The sequence below is a fragment of the Crocodylus porosus genome, unplaced genomic scaffold (genome assembly GCF_001723895.1).
Source record: "Crocodylus porosus isolate Cpor-Errol unplaced genomic scaffold, CroPor_comp1, whole genome shotgun sequence".
Taxonomy (NCBI): domain Eukaryota; kingdom Metazoa; phylum Chordata; order Crocodylia; family Crocodylidae; genus Crocodylus; species Crocodylus porosus.
Window position 1 is genome coordinate 22,696,180 of NW_017728916.1, and position 21,516 is coordinate 22,717,695.

A 21,516-nucleotide genomic window follows, 5' to 3' on the forward strand; every position below is an offset into this window, starting at 1 on the left:
ACCAGAAGTGCTGATACTGCTTATTTCAGTTACATGTTTTGAGATAAGAAATCTTGCATGTCTTATTACCCTGTGTACAGATGTCCAATTAAACTTGTTTTAGTTTCTCCAAGGTCGTATTTTTTTTTCTCTCTTTATCTGTCTTAAGTATAAAAATGCTTGAAAACTTAGAGAGGAGGAGGATTCCTTTGAAACAGACAAGGGGGTGATTCCCCTTGCTGTATGAAATCCTCCCTGTGATCACAGGCTAGCCCTAAATAAAGAAAAGCTGGCTCTGTCAGTTCTGATTCAACCACAATGCGAAGTTGGATTTCTTCCACATCTAGCATTCCATTTGTTTTCCTCCCTATTCTCTCATCATTTCATGTCACTCAAGCTTACATGGCATTCTTGGTTTTCTACCATACGTCCTCTTTAGTTTGACAGGTATTTCTTTCTTTAATCAGATGTATTATATTATGAGACTGCCATGTTGTCTTTTCAGTGTTTCTTTTTCAGGATGGGGATTGCAGGAGTGATGCATAACCTTGTACAGCAAGGTCACAAAGAAAAACACTAATCAGTATGGTGGCTTTCTACTACTTCATATTTTTATATCATGTGAGGGGTAGCGATAGTTATCCCCATGCTACAAATAAAAAAGAAAATACAACTTCAATGTAGGATCCTGGAAACAGTCCTCCTCCCAAAACAGAACCATCAGAAGAAATAGCATACAAGCTGAAAAGGGCCAAGGTTGATGCTTCTTTAAACTAAAGAGAAGATCAACCAAAGCCATAGATTCAGATTTTCTGCATAAGCTTCTGTGTTTTAAATCATTCAAATAAAATCCCAAACCAGATTTGGATTTATTGCTCAGGATTGTACTGACACATACGCAAGTCCAAATAATCTCCTCACCCTTGAAGTTTATTTTGGGCAAGTGTGCATTTCCTTTTGAACTAGTTACCGATCAGCAGAAAACACTGTCAAACATTTACTCTAATAGACCAATTTCATTCTATTTATCTTAAATAGAAAATGGATTGTTCTAGATAGATAATTCCCTATTTGTTCCTTATTAATTTCCATATTAATCTAATGAATTCCTGAGTTAACTCAGGAAAATTCTTGTGATCAAAACATGACAAAATTTACTAAAAATGAATATTTGTCTAAAAACCCATTATCTAATCAAGGTAAAAAAAATATCATATGAGCAATCATTAACACAAATCAAAAACTTTTTAAATAAATAGGTTACAAAGACCAACAGGCTGAACATTAATACTTGCAATTATTCAATTAATAGCTAAATTAATACTTTTCAGATATTAGGATCAAATTATGACAATTTACCAACTAAAAATGGAGAACATTCACAGTAAATATTATTCATAATTAATACATCAAGCATCTAGAGTTAGCACCCATTTAGTTTCCAAAGCAGTAGTGAGATATGAAGAACCAAATCTAAGCTGTTATTGTTTTCACAATTCAGGTAATTTTGTCCATTATAAAGAAAAATGTTAAGGCTAGATATGTAGTAGGGTTTTGCTCAGATGTCCCATGTTTGCTTAAGAATGCTGTAGCTCTACGTTTGGTAGAATCCGTTCTATTCTGGTGTACACAGCTTGTAACTTTCCATAAGTATAATGGCTAATGCTGTTCAGGGTGGAATGAATTGAAATGGAGACAGGGTTTCCATTGGTGTAAACCACTGAAAACAATAGAGCTATGCCAATGCACTACAGGTAAGGGTCTGATGTAGGCCACACCTAAGCTTAAACAATATAGCAATGACAAACTGCAAAAGTGTAACTAAGCAGAAGGGCCCAAAGCCTGTGTCTGAGCTATCATAATGTGAACCTTTGCAGATGCCTACTAGCTTGGTCAGCAAAGTGAAAAAAACCAGACCCAAAACATACATCAACATGTTTAACAAATCATAATTAAACAAAGCACAACGCCTGAAAGAAGCCAGTGTAAAAAGAGACATTACATTATATTATGGCTTTATCTTAAAACATTAGAAGTAGTAATTGATGTAACCAAACATACTAATGTTATTGTACTATAATAGATCATTTTTACATGCATAGATTATTTGTAAAAACAAAAGAAAAGCCGCCTAGGGTAAACAAGTAAAAAGCCAGTGTTAAACAGCATTCCACAGTGCAGAAAGAAAGGAGATAAGAAACCCTCCCTTTTACTTTTCCAAGGATGTATATCCCAACTAACTGACATCTTACAAGTCCGTAAGAGATCCGGTTCAAACCAGTTCTAAAAGTTTCAACGTTTCAGAAAAACAAAGACATTTAAATAAACCACTCAAAGATAATTTGTTAGACTATTAAAACCAAGCAACTATAAATATTGTGGATAGGTTAAAAAAAACTTGGGCTTTGCTAAAGCTCAACAGGGGCTGGACCCCAAAGTCCCCAGGGGAACAGAGAAGCTTGGCCAGTGGAACTGTATTTTTTTTCCCCTGAATACAAGACTACATAAGCATTGACTTTACTGATACAAATAAATCTTTGCTATTGCATATCCTAATAAAGCTTTCAAGTTGTGACTGGAATGGTCTCACTGGTCATCAGCCTCTTCTCACCCACAGTTGAAATTTAGAGCAACACTGGCCCCTGGTAGTTAAAGTGCCTCTACTCGCCAGCTCCTTGTCCCTTTTAGAATTATGAATAGCTGCTATAAATTATAAATAATTATTAATAAGATTGTTGCCACCAGTGGTGGAAAAGCATTGCTGTTTGGATCCATGTAAAATTTTAGAAGAAAAAAAATACCGAGGTTAAGTTTGCGCATTTTCAGGAAAAGGAATTGTTGTTTAGAGAAGAACTTGAAACCACGAATCAGGCAAAATTTGATATCAATGAAACACAGAAGATGACTTTAGAGGTCAATATTTATGTATGAAATAAATGGTAGAGAGATTTCACTCTACACATTATTTAAAATTATTCTTTTGGTTATTAGTTCTTTTACTTATTAGTTTCTGTTGAAAGAATGAACAGATTAACTAGTACATTTATTAAATAATTAGAAAACAGAGTGCAACTGTACTAACTGTATAATAGGTTGATTACTTATGATACACACTACTAAACTGACATTCCAGTATTATCAGCCCTGATAGAGCTCATGCTCTCCAAAGTCAGAATAAAAGTGGATAGATTTTTGTATTTTTAAATATGAGACAATAAAGGAGGGAAGACTGGGTGCAGTCAGAAGTATGTGGCTGCATGTATTGCATTTTTTCATAGAGAGCAGAATCTTGAATTAAGAATCTTTAGTGGGACTTTGTTGTTCCAAATAGATATATGTATTTAATAAAAATGAATAAGTTATCACAAGAATGAAAGAAGTGGTAGAAAAGGCAAAAATGAAAACTGTTATGGTATGGTAAACAACAAAGCAGCAGCCCAAATTTAGGTTTTTTTAGAGTCTTCACTTTGCAGGAACAGGGACCTATTTGCAAGCTCCTGGAAATTCAGATCTCAGCATCTGAATGATGTTGACTTGTCAACATATCAAAAGAGACTTGATAGTAGAGTTCTAAAGACAGGAGACTCTGGTATAGCAATTTATAGTAACAATCAGCATGGGAAGGTCTCTTGGCCCAGAGCCAGGAACTGAAACCGGATTCTATCAACTTTTTGGTGACTTAAACTGAAATTAAACTGGAACCAAAGATTTGTTATGACAGGAAACTACACAGAAAAATCACCATCCTTCAAGTTCAAACAGATCTGTCTAATGAGATAAGGACAACCAATTAGAAAGGAAAATACTATATCTGGAGAACAGTTAAGACTACTGTAATTCACAATTTGACAATGTCATTATTGTGGCTAGTGATTTAATTGGTAGAACAGAACTTGCGCTCTTCAAATTTACTTGACAAAAGGCCTTGATAGTTCTAGAGACTGCTTTTCATTACTGCAGTGAGTTGTTGTAATTAGCAATTTCTGTGTTGAACTTGATAAAATATATAAAATAGATTACTGTAACATTTGGGTTATTCAGTTAAATGTCACACATGAACAAAAAGAATACTTAGAAACTCCAAAAATTAAATTTTCAAAAGCAATTCTAACCTCACTTATTACATATATATATATAATAATAATATATATATGTATGGCAATTGACAGCCCAAACATAACATGACCTGGGGGTAGGCCATTTCCAGATCTTCCAATAATAATACTAGTAATAGTAATAATAATAATACATGACAGTGTGACGTGGACAGGGCATGGACAGGACATGGAGAGGTGCAGAGACTCATGTTAGATTCCACAGCACAGCTAAGATAAAGGAGATGTAGTGAGTTTAACTAGGCATCCTTAGATTACACCCATACTTTTGTGACCATGGGAGCTGAATCATCATTTTGGATACCCTCGTAGAAAAAATGAAGGGATTATGTATATTATTTTTTCTAAATATAACAAACACCTAAATTTACCTCTTTAATATTCAGGGGAAAGGTTCTTCAATAGGCAGTTACAATTTATAATTCATTAAATATTATTAATGCAACATTTAGTTTTAGAGATCAAGAACTGGAAAACCATTAAATATTGGTCAGTGGAGCTGTCTGTGTAAATCAGGGCAGAATTCAGCACATGCTGAATATTATGATAAATTATTTCTGTATTTATATATAAAAATGAAAAACTGTTAAGCCATTGCCATATATGGGGTTATATCATTATATAACTTGTATAATCATTATACAGCTATAAAACTGAGGAAAAACAAGGATGATAATATTTATATGCATGTACATTGTGTCCTGTAATATCTTAGATGCCAATCCTGCACACATGCATGCATTTGCATAATATCAAGCAGATGAGTTGTTTCATTCACTTCACTGTAACTGTTCATCAGCTTACAAATAAGCATGCGTAGAGGAGTACTGTAACAGGGGGCCCTCCCGGGGCCGGTTAGAAGTTGGCCCACCCACCTGTTTCTGGGCTAACTGCTTGCCTCTCTCTCCTGCCACATCTTGATGACAAATGATTTTGATGTTATTCAGGTGGGAGGCTGCCCATTTAGGACCCGATGAGTAGGGGTGATACCCCCAGTTCCAAACCTTCCCTTATGCTGGGATCCATGCCTCCCAGATAGCATCCCAGACAGCCAAGCTCACCTGTAATACTTCTCCCCCTCAAGCTGTGGTCCCCTCTCTGGGACCTTTGGCTCCCCCTTAGGCCCTGGCCTCACCCTCACGCCAGTCAAAATCCCAAGCCTCTTGCTCTGGGCATCCCTTGCAGTGGACCCATGGCCCTTTGGCCCCCCTTGGGTCCTGGCCCCAGCATGGACCAATGCAAGGGTCCATCCAATCAGGTCTGAGCAGCTTGCCTTCTCTCCCTCACAACTTGACTGCATCAAGAGAGCCTCAGACCTCTCAAAGATCTCCCAGGTCTGGGCTTTCCCCAGCCAAGACTGTGCGGGGGCTGGAGGTTATCAGGTGCCCCCTACCCTTCTTTCACCAGGGAGGTTCATGGTCCTGGCATTTCCTGGGGCTGCTGTGAATCCAGCAGTTCCACCAGGCCTGGCAGGGTGCAGTTTTTGGTCATGCCCAGGACCTGGGGCCTCCTCCATCCCCATAGCCCCAGCTCATATGTCCAAGTTGCTCCTAGCCCAAGGAGCTCAGCAGGGAGATGTTCTAACCCTGTTGGCCAGTCTCAGCTGCCTCCTCTCAGCAGAGAGAGCTGAGCATTAAATAGCCTCCCTTATCACTCAGGCACCTGCCATCTCTCTGACCTGAAGTGGCAGGCACCAACAATGCCCTGCCAGAAGTACCTTGGATTATAGTTTAGAAACTATAGCACATTAATGTTGTTTGTTTTAAATAGCATTTTGTTGGACTCCACTGGAATTGTATTTAGCACATCATTGCAAAGCATTTCTACATTGGATATAAATTTCAGATAAGGAATTTAAAACACATATTTTTATGAAGTAAGTATATTAAAATAAATAAGTTATTTATAACAAAAACCAAAATGTAAAAATTACAGTTGGGAGAATGATCTTCCAAATAAAATCTCATATCTCAAAAAATGGAACTTTTTATTAATCCTTAGGGGTCTGTCAATCAATCAAACTATTGCTTTCAGACTCCCTGAACACATTTTATTCATTAAAGGGCAAGCAAAAGTGCCCACATTTTACAGTAGATAAAACTAACTGCTTAAAGAAATATTTAGCACAAACTGCAGCATCTGCAAAGTACTCACCACAGTTTGATGGTTGACCTGGATCACCTCATCCCCTGCATGAATCTTCTTACACTGGTCTGCAGGAGACTGAAAGGCAAGAGATAACAGGTAACTTGCTGGCTGTAGAGGACCAGAGACCAACAAGTAAAAAAAAGAAAGGCTATGATCAAGAAAAGGTTTTCTAAAAACAACAGTGAAATTGTATTTATAAAGATGGTATGATTCCTTTTCCAGCCATGTGTGAATACTTACAACATGGCTAGGTATTTTAAAACCCCCTTCACACTAGTTGTAATCTCTACTGAGCTGTAACTGACCTTATGGCTCACCTCCCATTCACCTACACACAATTTAACTTGAATTGGGTTGCTCTTGCAAATATGAGATCAGGGTTTCAAGCAGTTCAGTCTCAATCCTGGGTAAGAATATGCACAACCGAATGGAAAGGTTCTGGGCAATATATGCTATAGCTGGTGTCTCCATTTTGTTATTTAAATAAATATAGCTGCATCAAAATGTTGGAAAGCATCAATATCACCAAGAAAAACAAACAAAATAGCAGAACAAAACATCCAGTAAAGTTTTAGCTGTGGTGTCTTTCTGAGATCGGAAATATCTGCAAACTTGACTCTTATATGGATATGGATGACTTGCAATTGAGTAAGCGAGACAGGAGGAGTAGGCAGGCTCCTGGGGAAGTCCCAGGGGATGACCTGAGGAAAAGAAGAGAAAAGTCTCTGGGGATCATTGCCCATGTTGTGCAGATGAGACTATTTTTTCTGTTTTATCTAAATGCTTGTTTCATCAATAAATTTTAGGTAAGGCAAAAGCAGCAAATTATGGTATGGTTCTGTCCTTCCTGGGTCTGTGAACTCTCTAACTGACATACTCTTAACAACATACAGAAAGTGGTTTAGCTTTGTTCACAGCCAGCATAAGATGTATCGATTGTAACTGAAAGAACATATTAAGATTTAGATTGCACTGGTATCAGGTAGCCAAGTAGCAGGAGCTCTTGTTACTGTAAGTCCAAAGTTCTAAGATATAACACAGTTAAGTTTATGACATTATTTTGTGATAATCATTTTATAATTTGAGGCTGACTCAAATATAGACTGAAATTTTATTCTAGAATAACTTTTTCTCAATAATGAATTGAATCCCTGATAAGTGATTTTCTTTGATTTATTTAACATCTTAGATATCAGATTCAGCAAGGCATTTAGCAGGACACAGCTAACTGCTTTGCTGACTCAGACTAACAGAATATAACAGACACAAACACACACAGACACGTTGTATGCCACAGGCTGTATACAAATACCACAAATTGAGATTAAATAAGGGAAGGAAGGTTTAATATTCCTTTCTAAGGTGTTAGTGCTAAAGACTTTCTTGAACTCAGAGGGAAAGAGGCACAGACTAAGTAATATTTTCCTTATGTTTACATGCTCCAGGCTTTGACAGTTATTAGGTGCTCGTGGACTTCAAAAGAAGTAATTAAAAAGCCTACAGTAGCCAGGAGTGCAGAGGATATGAAAATCTGTAATTTTTATGCGGTTTTGTACCTCACTGAAATTCCAGTCCTTTCTTTTTGAGAAAGCTAGGTTTTGTATCTTATATTATGGGTAGATACAACATGGTCTCTAAGTGAAGTTCTATCACCTCTTCGATGTCTCTAATTGCTCTGTCACATCAGACATAGAACCATAGGGTGCTTGTACATGTGACGAAAATTGTCTGGTTTTGCAATTTAATTGTGACCTGCTGTACACGTCCAGGGAATTTTTATGATTTAGATGTTTGCTATGTTGCAACTAAACCATGTCTGCATGTAGTTTATTTTGCAATGTAGCTATGTGTAATATTGCAGCCTTTGACAGCTCCCCCCTCCCACCACAGCAGAGGCAGGCTGAAAGCAGAAGCGGTGAGTCACGGCCCACGTCTCCCATGTCTGCCCATGTCTCCAGTGGCTGGGGGTGGTGAGCAGCCCCTAAGCTGCAGAGGGCCCCAGTCCTTCCTTCTGTGGTGGCCCAGGTGAACTGGGTGCTGCCCCAGTTTGAGCTCAGGGAATAGCTGGATCAGGCTAGGTGCTACCTGTGAGCTGGGGCAGCACCCACCTGCTAGCTGCCTACCTGGGTGGCCCCAGGTGTTGCTGCTGTGGAGGGAAGGTCCAACCCCCCTCCCCCACCACAGCTCAGGGCCCACCAGCAGCTTGCTCCTCCAGTTGCAGAAGAGGTGGGCAGGCTCCGCCCCCCAAAGCTCAGGGGTTGCATGGCACAGTGGCAGCTCAAGCAGGCAGGCTTCACTGAGGGGAAAAAACAAACAAACTGTGAGGGACCTGACCATTTTTTCCCCCCCACAGAGCCTGGCTGCCTCTCCCACAGCTAGAAGGTGAGCTGTTGATGGGCTCTGAGCTGTAGGGGCCCCGAGACTTTCCCTCCATGGTAACAGCACCACCCAGGCAGCACCTACCTGCTAGCAGGCCACCCAGGCAGCCCCGGGGGTACCACCACTGCGAAGGGAAGCACTGGGACCCCCGCAGGTCAGGGGCTGCTTGGCCTGCTGGCTGCTCATACCCCAGCTGTGGGAGAGGTGGGCAGGCTCTGCAGGGGAAAAAAAAAAAAGGATTGGGTTCCTCACCATAACAATGATGGAAGCCCCTAAATTGAAAGGTAGGTTTTTAATCATCACAGTTAAAAACACACCATTTCAATTTAGGGGATTAAACCCCCATCACGTGTACAAGTGGCCATAGAAAATTAGGGTTGAAAAGGACCTCAGGAAGTCATCTAGTCAACTCCCTGTTTAAAGCAGGACCATCCCCAACTAGATCATCTCAGCCAAGCCTGTGTTTAGCTGGGTCTTAAAAACCCCCAAGAATGGAGATTCCACAACCTCTCTGGGTAACCTGTTCCAGTATTTTGCTACCCTCCTTGTGAGAAGTTTTTTCCTAATATCTAACCTAAACTTCCCTTGCTGCAACTTGTAACCATTGCTCCTTTTTCTGTTATCTGCCACCACTGAGAACAGTTTAGCTCCATCCTCTTTGGAACCACCATGCAGGTAGTTGAAGGCAGTTATTAAATCCCCCCTGTTTTTTATTCTGTTTTAGTAAGGTGTTCAACTCAGTTGGACACACTGCTCTCTGGTGCCTTTTTGCAAAGTCTGGCTGCCCAGACAAACTAATTAACCTCATTCACTTCTTCCATGACAACATGCAGGCCCATGTATCAGTGGGTGCTGACTCATCTGATGCTTTTCCTGTGGCCCATGGGGTTAAACAGGACTGTATGCTTGCCCCTACATTGTTGACTCTGTTCTTGGCTGGAGTGCTAGTAGTTACCTCACGTACTACCAGTATTGGTGTCACCCTAACAACACAATTTGAAGGGACTTCTAAACCTCTACCAATTCAAGACCAAAAGCAAATACCAACAAAGTAAAGTAAAAGATCTACTGCATGCTGACCACTCAGTGTGTCACTCTTTCTGAGAATGACCTGCAACATTTACTGAATTCCTTTGCCCAAACCTATTATGTCCATCACCACCAGAAATAAAATTGAATAGCAGCCAATTAAACAACATCAAATCCTTTTGCTACCTAGCTAGCACAGTTCCTGATGAAACCAGCTTTCACAAAGAACTTTCAGCACACTTAAAATCAGCTGTCTCAGTTTTCTGTCACCTGCAAAAAAACACTATGGACAAGATGGGAAGTTGAAGTGTCTACAAAATGCCAAGTTTACAGAGCTGTTGTGCTTCCCTGACTTCTATACTTGTTAGAGACCTGTCCCCTTTATCATTGCCATATCAAACAATTAACTGCCTGCAAACAACGCCAACTATGCAGCATAATGGGAATTAAAATCTGTCTGGGAATTACGCAGTCTGACAAAATCATGAACAACAAAGAACTATGACTGGCAGCCATGCTAGCACAGATGCAAATGATCTGGGTCAGTCATGTCATATGTATGGACAACAATCAACCGCCAGTGAATTTGAAAAAGGGAATAGGAAGGTTGGCTGTCCCAAACTCCACTGCAAGGCCTGCACTAAGCCTGCCAGGTTGGACTTACTCTCCTGGGAAGTTATGGCCCATGATAGATGATCTTGGCACTCTGCTATGAAGGAAGCAGAATGAGCAACAGAACATCATCATACCATCTTGGCCAACAGTAGGAGAGAACATAGTCACCAACTTGTCCTGGCACATCTGCTGAACCCTATATGTTGAAACTTACTTCCAGTATCAGTAGCAGTTATATTCAAATATGAGTGACAGTTGTTATACTTTATATTATATAGTCTTCTCTTCTGCAGACTACATAAGCCCAGTTCTCTAAGCCTCTCCACAGAAGTCATGTTCCCTAGCCCCCTCACTATTTTTGTGGCCCTCTGCTGGACTCTCCAATTTGTCCATATCCTTTCTGTAATGGGGGGCCCAAAACTGGACACAGTGCACCAGATATGGCCTCACCAGTGCTGAATACAGGGAAATAATAACATCCCTCAATCTACCGCCAACGCTCCTACTAATGCAGCCCAGTATGCCATTACCCTTCTTTGCGACAAGGGCACACAATGTTAGTTCATATTCAGCTTGCTGTTCACTTTAACCCTCAGGTCCTTTTCTGCAGATCTGCTGCTTAGCCAGTCAGTCCCCAGCCTGTATTGGTGCATAGGACTGTTCTGTCCTAAGTGCAGGACTTTGCATATGTCCTTGTTGAACCTTGTGAGATTTCTTTTGGTCCAATCCTCCAATTTGTTGATGTCTCTCCAAATCCTAGTCCTACCCTCTAGTGTATCTACTACTCTCCCCAGTTTGGTGTCACCTGCAAACTTGCTGAGGGTGCACTCCATCCTATATTCCAGGTCACTGATGAAAATATTTAACAATGCCAGCTCCAGGACAAACCCCTGGGCCACTCCACTTGATACCAACTGCCAGCTAGACATTGAGCCATTGACTATTATCCTCTGAGCGCAACAACATTCCAGCCAGTTTTCTATCCACTTTATAGTCCATTCTTCCAACTGATACTTCCTTAGCTTGCTAGTGAGAATATTGTGGAAGACCATATCAAAAACCTTGCTAAAGTCAAGGTATATCACATCCACTGGTCTCCCCGTGTCCACAGAGCCAGTCATCTCATCACAGAAGGCAATCAGATCTGTCAGGCATGATTTGCCCTTGGTGAATCCATGCTGACTTTTCCTAATCACCACCTTCTCCTCCAAGTGCTTTGAAATGGATTCCTTGAGGACCTGCTCCAGGATTTTTCTGACTGGTCTATGAGGCTATGAGGATGACTTGTCTATAGTTCTGTGGATCCTCCTTCTTCCCTTTCTTAAAGATGGGCACTATATTTGCTCATTTCCTATTGTCCTGGAACTCTCCTGATTGCCATAAGTTTTCAAAGATGATGGCCAACAGTTCTATAATCACATTGACCAACTCGCTTAGCCCCCTTGGGAGCCTCCACACATGCAGGCATGTGCGCTTGCAGCAGCTCAAATAGAAGCGGTGCAAATTTGAGCCAGGGCTTTTTGCCTCAGCGCAGGTGCCTGGACATGCACTTTGGTGTGGGGCAAATTGTGCCACTTGGGGCAAAATAACCCTGCCTGGCTCCTCCTGGATCTGCAGCCAGGGGGAAGTAGGGCCTGTGGCCAGCACCTGTCCCCAGAAGTATAAAAAGCTGCCCTGTCTAGTAGCTCAGTGCTACTCACAATCAAGAGCTTCTGGGGCCCAGCCAATTGGTACCTGGGGACACTACCCCTTGTGCCAGCTGGACTGCTGAAGCAGCCCTGAGAGTTCCCTGTACCCTCTACCAACTGCAGCAGTCTGGAAGTGGGGGCTGCTGCCTGGCTGTGACCTGCTGCACACCTGCCAGACCCGGATGGGGACTGCCAGTAGAGGTGTCTGCCCCTCTGGGCCAGCTGCCAGTGGGCTGTGGCTGCAGAGTTGCTTCTGTGTGGCACTATGGCCATGTGTGCCCCCTGCCCGGCCATTTGGGCAGCTATCACCCAGAAGATGTTCCGAGTGAGGTGGCCTGCTTTGAACTGTCAAAGCATGTCCTCCTGGCCCCAACTGGTCAGGAGGTCAGCCACAGCCAGATGGTTCCATGGTGCCAGCTCTGAGCAGGCAGGGTCCTGCCACTGGCTTCCCTAGCAGGAATTCTCGTGTTCCCTATTGGAAATCTGAAAAATTCCTGATAAAAAAATCCCAGAATTGCTCTGTAAAATACCCTAAATATATAGATACATTGGTCTTTTGTTTTAATTGTGGAGGAACATGGATGTGTATATATATATATATATTTAGAAAGAGAGAAAGAGTGAGAGAGTGAGAGCGAGAGAGAGAGAGAATGATCAGTCAGGCAAAGTTTTATTGATATAGCTACAGTGTTAAAGCAATTTGGAAGCCTACCAGTGTCTCTATCATAATAATAAATTGAATTCTAAATACATTTCATGAATACATGAATATATGTTTTGCTGCCCCCAACAGGGACTATAGCTCTCCCTTGGGGTTACAGTCCCGCCAACAGAGGTTGCAGTCCCCCCACAGGAGCTACAGCCCCCCTACAGGAGCCAAGTGGCCCCCACGGGGGTTACCACCCCCCATGCAGGACACACATGCCCCACCCCTGCTTGCTCCCCCAACCTTCTGGATTGCTGTCCCGCCTGGCCCCATCCTCTGCCAGCTCCTGCAGCCCCCCTGATGGCTGCCCCACCCAGCTTCATCCCCAGTGGCTGCCATGCCTGGCCCTATCCCCCACTTGCACTGCTAGCCCTCACTGGCTGCCCATCTACAACAGCCTCATGTCCCTTAAAAAAAAAAAAAGCCTGCAGGAGCATAGGGAGCTCCAGGGCTTCCTGGAAGAGCCCTCTTGCACAGCACAGGGCAGTGGGGGGCACCAGGACCCAGGCTGGGGCTGCTGGGGCTGTCACCCCACACCGCACTGTGTGGGTGGAGCCCAGTGAACCCCAACAGCAGCTGGAACTGCCAGTAAGTTTCAGGGGGTTATTTTTTTTGCAGGTGGGGGATGGGGCCAGGCAGGGTCAGCAGAGGTCCCCCCCATGATCCCCTCCTCCACCCTCCCAACCCCTTACTTACCAGCACTGGGGCTGGGGTCCAGCCAGCCTCTGATTTCCTCAGGGCATGGTCAGGGACTGTGCCCTGCCCTGCTTTTTTTCTCTGTGGGGTTTTTTGACCCTGGATATCCAGGGATCTAATTTTGCCCCTGTGCTGCAGATTTGCAGCACAGGGAACATTTTCTTGTTTCTGCATGTGCCTCTTGCAGCATCTCAAAGGAGTCTGAGATGCTGCAAGAGGCACATGCAGGCTCATCTGGATGCGCCCCTTGGAGGTGGCAAAGCTCTGAATTATCCTTCACCATGAGGACTTCATTGATTTGATGCTGAAGGAGACCTCTAGGACTGTGGAGGAAGGACTGCCAAAGGCAGTGCTAGACAAGGGAGAGGACACGGACTTCTAGAAAGGTGGAAGCTGGAAGCTTGTGACCTCTGGCAGCAATCAGAAATCTTCATTGTTTGCCTGGAGAACAGATATGGAGTCCTATCAACAGAGGAGGAGGAGCACATTCCATTAGTGGAGGAGGTCAGGCCAAGAAGCCCCAAGACAGGTAAAACTCGTGCCAAGACTGCCTCTGTCTTGGGGCAGTTGATTGTTGGTATTGATTCTTTCCTCTCTTTTGCTTGGTTTTGTAGGTGCTAATTGATGCTCCTTGAGTCATTATGTAGTAGCTAGGTCATGTGTATTGAGCTAGTCCCCGAGTCCCAGGTCCCTGAGTGAATCATGACTGATTGATTGGTAACTAGTAAAACAGCAGCTTAGCAGCCAGGCCTTCAGTAGTGTCTCCCCTTCCACCCCAAGACAGACAGTCGGTCCCACAAGCACCCATGGCACAAGTTCTTCTTGTCCACAGCTTGAGGGGCAGTTCCTTCCAGACCCCTGCACCAATCTTCTTGAAACTTGGCAGGCTTTGTGGCCTCAGTAAGAGCTACAATTCCTGCAGTTTTGACCTCCCTGTGCAGTAATGCCTAAATGTGACAGGAGTTTTACTTTCAAGAATTTGGGGTACAGTTGCCCCCAAACCCCTGCACCTATCTTCTTGAAATGTGTTAGGCTTCATCCTCTCTAGAGAATCTACTGCTCCTAAAAACTTCATCCAAATAGAACAAAAAACAACAAAGTTATAGATATTTTATTGTTTCCCTATGGCCGGATCTCTGAGGTGGTTCCAAGATGGCTCTGAAGCTCTTTGGAAGCTCGAACCACTTCAGGAAGCCTAACAAGGCCAGCGCTTTGACCCGGATGTGCTGCTTTGGACCCCAAAGTGTCCAAAGCTTCTCTGGATCTGAAGCCTCGCATGGCCCTAGCTGAAATGTCTATGACACTAACCAGTATTGTCTCCTCATACTCACCTGTCTGGCTGTATCATCTGTAGAAACTTTTTTATATTTAAATTGCAAACTATTTATGGTAAGGACCATCATTTTGTTCTATGTTAGCACAGCACCAAATACAATGGGTTCCTATGACTAAGCTCTTAAGTGCCAGAATACTACAAAAAATAAAAACAGAATAGTAAAAGGAGGCCAAAGACACTGTGATAGGCCATGGAAATTGAATCATTCATGGTAGAAGTACCTATTAGTGAGGAGGATGGAAGATGATTGCAATGATCCCTGCAAATACAGCTATGGCAGATATGTATGGTAGAAGAGGGGAGTCTTATCTAGTTCATTCTACTTTTTAATGCTTAGTAGAAGTGCAAGAATCAGCACCACAGATTTAGTCAACTGATCAAAATAATATGTACCAGTTTTCAGAGATTTGCTAAAAATAGAACAAAAAAACTTACTAGATCTCAAAATGGAGTCAGTTACCTGGAAACATATACCTGTCCAAAACCTGGTATTTGAATTTGAATGGAGTGGTATCTGGAATTGAACAAGCAGTCTGAATAGATAAGGCAGTGGACAATGTAAACATTGTTTTAGATTCCCTTATGGTCAACACCAATGTAATAAATGCAGGATGGGTGCCTAACAAATTCAATCTGTGGGGATTCCCTTTACACATGTGATTCAAGTAAATCAAATGATTTGTAGGCAATTTGGTTCACTGTGAACAAGCTGTCTTTCTTCCAAGGGCAGAAATTGTAATAGCAGCTACATGCTGTGGTACCATTCCAGCCAAAGGAAGTAATGAAAACTTGCTTTGAGAAGTAGGGTTTTTAAATAATTTTAGCTGCTAATGGTCCTGTGAATCTGAAGAAAGAATAGTTACATATTCATTTGCTGAATATTTATAATACTGTAAACAGTAAATAGTAAAAAAGAGAAAACAGGTTGCAAAATGTGAACCAATAAATCTAGTAAATCTAATAAAGGCTGTCCTTTCACACTATCTGATGAAATGAACTCAAGTTTATGAAACCTTAAACTCTGTGGCCAGGTACAAGCATTACACTTATTGCATGTTAAACATGCAGAAAGTGCTTTACAGCTGTAACAGAACAGTTGTTCATGGCACTTAAAGTACTTTAAAAATGGTGGAGTCTGCTCTAAGCTAATCCTTGATGAATATGGTATCAGACTAAAGTGCTTTAGATTAGAGCACTTTATTGAATGTCTGTACCATATCCTGTTGTGAGTCAAGGTAGGTTGCATTCACCCAGCATCTCAGGGGCCCTTTGCTGGGCAGGCTGCTAGCCTTGGTCAGTGCTTATCTGCTCTGGGTGAGCACCAGCCCAGCTCTCCCCACCCCCAGGCTGTCACAGAGAGGAGACAGAAAAGGCTCTGTCTCCTCTGTGCATGGCCATTTGGGGGAACAGAGCTCCCATGCTGTGTCTCCCCACCCCAGATTGCTGGGTCAAGTCTTGAGGCGGTGGGGCTGTGCTGGGTCCCACAGCATGGGGGCTCCCTTCCCCAACCCTCAGTTCCTGACATGGCAAAAAGCTAGGCTGGCCAGCTTCCCATGCTGCGGCTTCTCAATGCATCTGTCAAGAGACTGGGGTAGGGAGGGAGGGAGCCCCCCCAGCCATATGGGGCCACCCTCAGGTTGCTGGTTTGTGCGTTTGGCACGGGAGCTTCCTTTTCCCTCTCCCTCACACCAAGGTACTGCTTCCAGTCCCCACCTGGGAGGGTGCACTGTGGCAAGGGGCCACTTCGGTAGCCTCCTAAGAGGTGCTTTTTAAATGTGTTTTTGAATGTCTATACTTAGGCTATAGGTATCTTATTTACTTAGTCTACAATAGGGGAGGGCAAAGTCTGGCCCATGGGCTGGATCCAGCCATGCATCAGACTTTGCCTGCCCCAACCAAGCTGCCTCCACTGCAAGTTCCCAGCAGCTCTGGAGCAGCCCCCTGTCCTGCTGCATGCCTTGCCAGCATGGCTGGGGCCAGTGTCCATGGCAACCCCAGCCTTGTGCTATCACAGCACAGCTGCAGCTGGGATCTCCATGGAGACTGGATACAGACATGAGGGAAGGGGCTTCTGGGAAATGGAATCTGGCTGCTGGCCAGATCCACCATTTTGCCCACCCCAGTCTATGAGGTACCTCTTAGGGCTATGCAAAGCTTCAGGTGCTGATTTGATTCAGAGGAGATTAGGCCCATTTCAGTGGCTGAATCTCCAAATCCAAATAGAATTGGGACACCAATAAAAAGGTCCAAATTGATTCAAAGCTCTCCAAATCAATTTGGAAAAGATTCAGAGAGCTTTGGAGAGATTCGGGTAGCCCCCATTCAGCACCACAGGGAGCTGGACACAGACTCCATGCTGGTAAGTGGAGGGTGGGGGGCTGGAAGAGGGAGGAGGGGATCATGGGGGGACCCTCACCAGACCCCATCCCCTGCCTGCTCCCCCAGCCCCCTGAGTGCCTCCTGACCCCCATCAATGGCTGCTCTGCTCAGCCCCAGTGTCCTGGCTCTTAAAAAAAAAAAGCCCTAAAGCCACTGGCTGCTGCCAGGCAGGGGGGAGATCCTTGCTTCCCCACTGCCCTATACTGCATGGGAGGCTCTGCCACAAGGCCACATCCCCCACCCACTCTCCCAGCCCCATCAACGGCTGCCCCACCCAACCCCAGTGTCTGGCTCTTAAAAAAAATAAAAAAGCCCTGCACTCTTCAGCTGCTGTGGCAGCATCAGGGGCCCTGGGGGCTCATGGCAGATCCCCCCATGCAACATGGGGCAGTGGGGGGCATCAGGGATCACCCCCCCACCTGGCAGGAACCGGTAAGTGTGGAGCTTTTGTTGTTTTTTTTTTTTAAAGAGCCTAGATACTGAGGACAGGCAGTGCAGCCATTGATGGGGCTGGGAGAGTGGGCAGGGGTGGGCCTGATTGATTCAGAAATTCGGCCTATTTGGTGGTGGCTGAATCTTCAAATCAGATTCAGCCAAATTGATTCAGAACAGTAATTCGAAACACTGAATCAAATCGCTGCCCCCTGAATCAGCTAAATCCGAAGCGAATACTAGCCACTTCGCACAGGCCTAGTACCTCTCCTGCCTTTTGCCTAACTTCAGCCTAACATAGTTAACTAGCTCTCTCTGCTCAAGGAAATTAAAGCTATTCCTCTTTTAGACAGTTTGTTATACTTAGACTCTATCTTGGCACAAAAGAATATCTTGTTGTTTATTAAAGCTGTTTGATATATAAAAAGATGATTAAAAAGTACACTGAAGCTAAATAGAGCTCAATAAGTCCCCAAATATTTGAGAAGAGTATGTGCAGAGTTTTACAGGACTCTGTTCCTATTACATAGTTAAATTTTAGATTTGCCAATACTGCAAAACTGCTGCATAAGTTGGGCAAGAAAAACAAACTGCTTCAGTAGTCAGGAGAGTGTGATTTACATTTGCAGAGTTGAAAAAGGCTCTTCTGACTGCTCATGTCTTGGCCCACACATTTCAAAACCTCTTCCATATTAGAGATAGCTGATTGCACTAATGGTTTGTGGAATAGTGACACAATAATATTATGGGCCTGAGACTGTGCTACTTTATTATACATTTTTTAGTTCTTTGAAGAAAAAAATATTGTACCACCTAAGATTTGCTGGGAGTGATTAAATCTGTGAACCAGTTTCACTGGTACTGAAAGGGAGTAAGTTTGTTGTCAAGACAGACCACCTATTCCTTCAACACTTTAGATTTAAGAATCCAGTCTGTAAAAAGACATCTACTTTGTTGTGGGTCTGATTGTCCCAAGGTTGTCCTGACTGTGTGACATGTAGATTTAAATTTCATCCAGCACATTAAGACAGAAAAGTATACATGGAATGTGGGGCTGAACAGAAAGCCACTGGGGGCAATCTGTAGCAACACTATACAATGCAGATGAGCTCCATGGACTAATGTAGAGAGGTATTTCAAGGCAACTTAGAGAGGTGCTACTTGTTAGAACACATCATATTATGACAAACAGGGTATGGAGATGCTTGCTAATAGATGTAAGAACTAAAAAGGATCTGATATTAATAATGAACAAATTTCAAAAAGCACAAATTAGGTTCAAGTAAAAGAAAAAATATTCCAAGGAAGCAGGAAAAAATTAGACACTGACAAATTTAAAAGCTCAGTGGCATGCTTGGTATAGTATACCTTCTACACAGAAATTAGAAACAGATTTGCTGCCCTAGAAAAAGAAGACAATGACAATTTAGAACCAAAACATAAGCTCGATATATGCTGACATTGAAAAGGAAATACTAACAATACAAAACAAAAACAGAAAAGAATGGATAGCTGACAAAACATGGAAGACAGCAGAAGAAAGAAGAGTGTTAAAACACCAGAACAAAGGGCACTTGTACACGATTTATTTGTGTCACACTTTATACCTGCAAGGTTTTTTTGATTTAAATGAGTTTGTTATGTTGCAAACTAAATCACATCCACATGTAGTTTAGTTTGCAACATAACTAGTTGTAATCTTGAAGCCTTTAATATGGCAGCTTGCACCCTGGCTGCACGATAGGTAGAAGAGGCAAGGGGCCTGATCCTTTTTTTTCCTTTTTCATAGAGCCTGCCTGCCTCTTCCACAGCTGGTGGGTGAACTGCCAGCAAGCTGAGCAGCCCCTGAGTTGTGGAGAGCCCTGGTCCTTCCCTCCACAGTGGTGGCACCTCCCAGGTCCACCCAGGTGGACAGCTAGCTGCCCCAGCTCAGAGGCAGCACCCACCATATCCAACTCTTCCCTGAGCTTGCTGGTACTTCCAGTGCACCATACACCATCCCTGCTGCCTTCCTGCTGCCTGGGACCTCCCAGGAATAGGCTGGCTTGCTCTTGGGGCAGTGCAGGGAGGTGGCAGGAGAGTGGCTGGGTGTGCTGGTGTCTGGAGAAGGTGGTTGGTGAACATTTTAAAGAGGTCTTTGGCCATAGTGAAATAAAAACCCAGAGAGACAGCAGCAGCTGAAGAAGACCTACCTGTAAAAAAGAGACCTGATCAATACAAAAGACACTGCAAAGGCATATACAGTCATAAAAAAAAGAAAGCTCTAAAATAGAGAACTAGATAAAGCAGACACCCAAGACTCATCTGAATTTTCTATTGACTATGCAATTAGATCTGGGAACAGGAAGCAATAATAAATGAATGAAAGTCCTGCTGGCAAAACTGCTTAAGAAAGGAGATCTCATGGCATCTAAGAACTGGAGAGGTGTCACATTACTTGTCATAGCAGATAAAATATTCTATAAAATCCTGATGAACAGGATGCAAGATATTCTAGACATCGTGTTTAGAAAAGAACAGTCTGGATTCAGATGGAGGAAAGGATACAGAGATTCAGTTTTAACATTGAAAACATAGTCGAACTAAACTTAAAATGGACTCAATGTTATTCCTGGACTTTGGAAAGAATATTTATTCTGCATATTGGGAAGCACTGTGGAAAATATTACACAGCTGTAAAATTTCCATCAAAATAGTAGACATTAAGGCTTTCCTTGTATTGTAACCATTGATGTTATTAGCACCTTGAAGTAATACCAGGACTCAAACAGATGCATGCTTTCACCTCTGTTGTTTTCTTAGAAATAAACTGAGTAATGAACAAAACCACTAAAGGGCAGCAAAACACAAGCATAAAATAAACAACAAAAACTAAACTGGAAGAACATCCATTTGCTGCTGATGTCTGCCTTTTTTTCCAACAAGAAAGCACATGTATAAACAAAAACACACTGAGCACAAATGTAAAATGTATGGTACTCAATGAGAAGAAAATGAAACACCTGTTAGAAGAGATAGAAAAATGTGTGCCTGGCATTCAAAATCAATGTAATAGGACAAGGATACAAGGATATAGAGAACCATATACAGAAAGGAAGAACAGCATTTATGAAACCAAACTATATTAAAAAGGTCAAAGGAATATAGCCTTGGAACAAAAATCAAACTATTCAAAAGTCATGTAAAAGCCTTACTGCTATATAGTGACAGAAGCTGGAAAACAAAGAGAGTCATGGGAAGAAGACAAATATTTTATATGTAGTAGCCATAAAAGAATCCTTCAAATTTTCCAAACATAAAAGATACCAGACAGACAAGCAGAAGAGAGGACCAAGACAGAAAACAAAAATTATGGAAAACAAGAACATAAATGAAGGTGGATAGGTCACATATGAAGAATTGGGGGGGTGAAGAAATACCTGAACAAGTGATATTTTGGAAACTAACTGGGAGAAGGAAAAGGGGAAAACTCAAAGACACATAAATGAAATTAACAGAGAAACAAATGAACACATTTGGAATAGGACAGTGGGGTGGAGATGCTTCCTTGTAGTTTTCATATGCCACATGACATGAAAAACATTAAGCAAGGAAGCAGAGAAGGGATACCATGTCCAAAATGATGTAGATAGTCCATAGGGATTAGGGTCCCTGTTCCTTACCAGGATCTGAGATAGTGGCTATCATGGATGATGGGAAAGTTACCCAAGAGTTCTGTCTATAAGCTGGGGCATGAATTTCTTGTCCCTAAATTGCAGATAGTTCTCCTATAGAAAGTCTAGCTAATTGGCTCTTTTTTAAAAAAAATGAAAAGCCATTTCGGCCTGTTATGACCAAACAAAACCTAAAGAATTGTGTTTGCTTTAACGGAGACCTGGTGTGACTCCACCCATGACTGGACCACGGGTATAGAGGGCTATACCCTGTACAGGAGGGATCGTGTTGAAAAAAGGGGCGGGGGTGTAGCTCTCTATGTGAAGGAAAGCTACATGTCCCTGCAAGCTGATGTTGGCG

At 42.7% G+C, this 21,516-nt stretch overlaps 1 protein-coding gene across 1 annotated transcript in view; it reads right to left on the reverse strand.

Moving 5' to 3' along the window:
* LOC109310851 (connector enhancer of kinase suppressor of ras 2-like) overlaps window positions 1-21,516 on the reverse strand; it is a 248,781-nt gene that overhangs the window by 59,759 nt on the left and 167,506 nt on the right. The window contains exon 8 of the mRNA XM_019536182.1: window positions 6,249-6,317. Within this exon, the coding sequence (XP_019391727.1) occupies window positions 6,249-6,317 (69 nt within the window). The remainder of the gene's footprint in view (window positions 1-6,248; window positions 6,318-21,516) is intronic.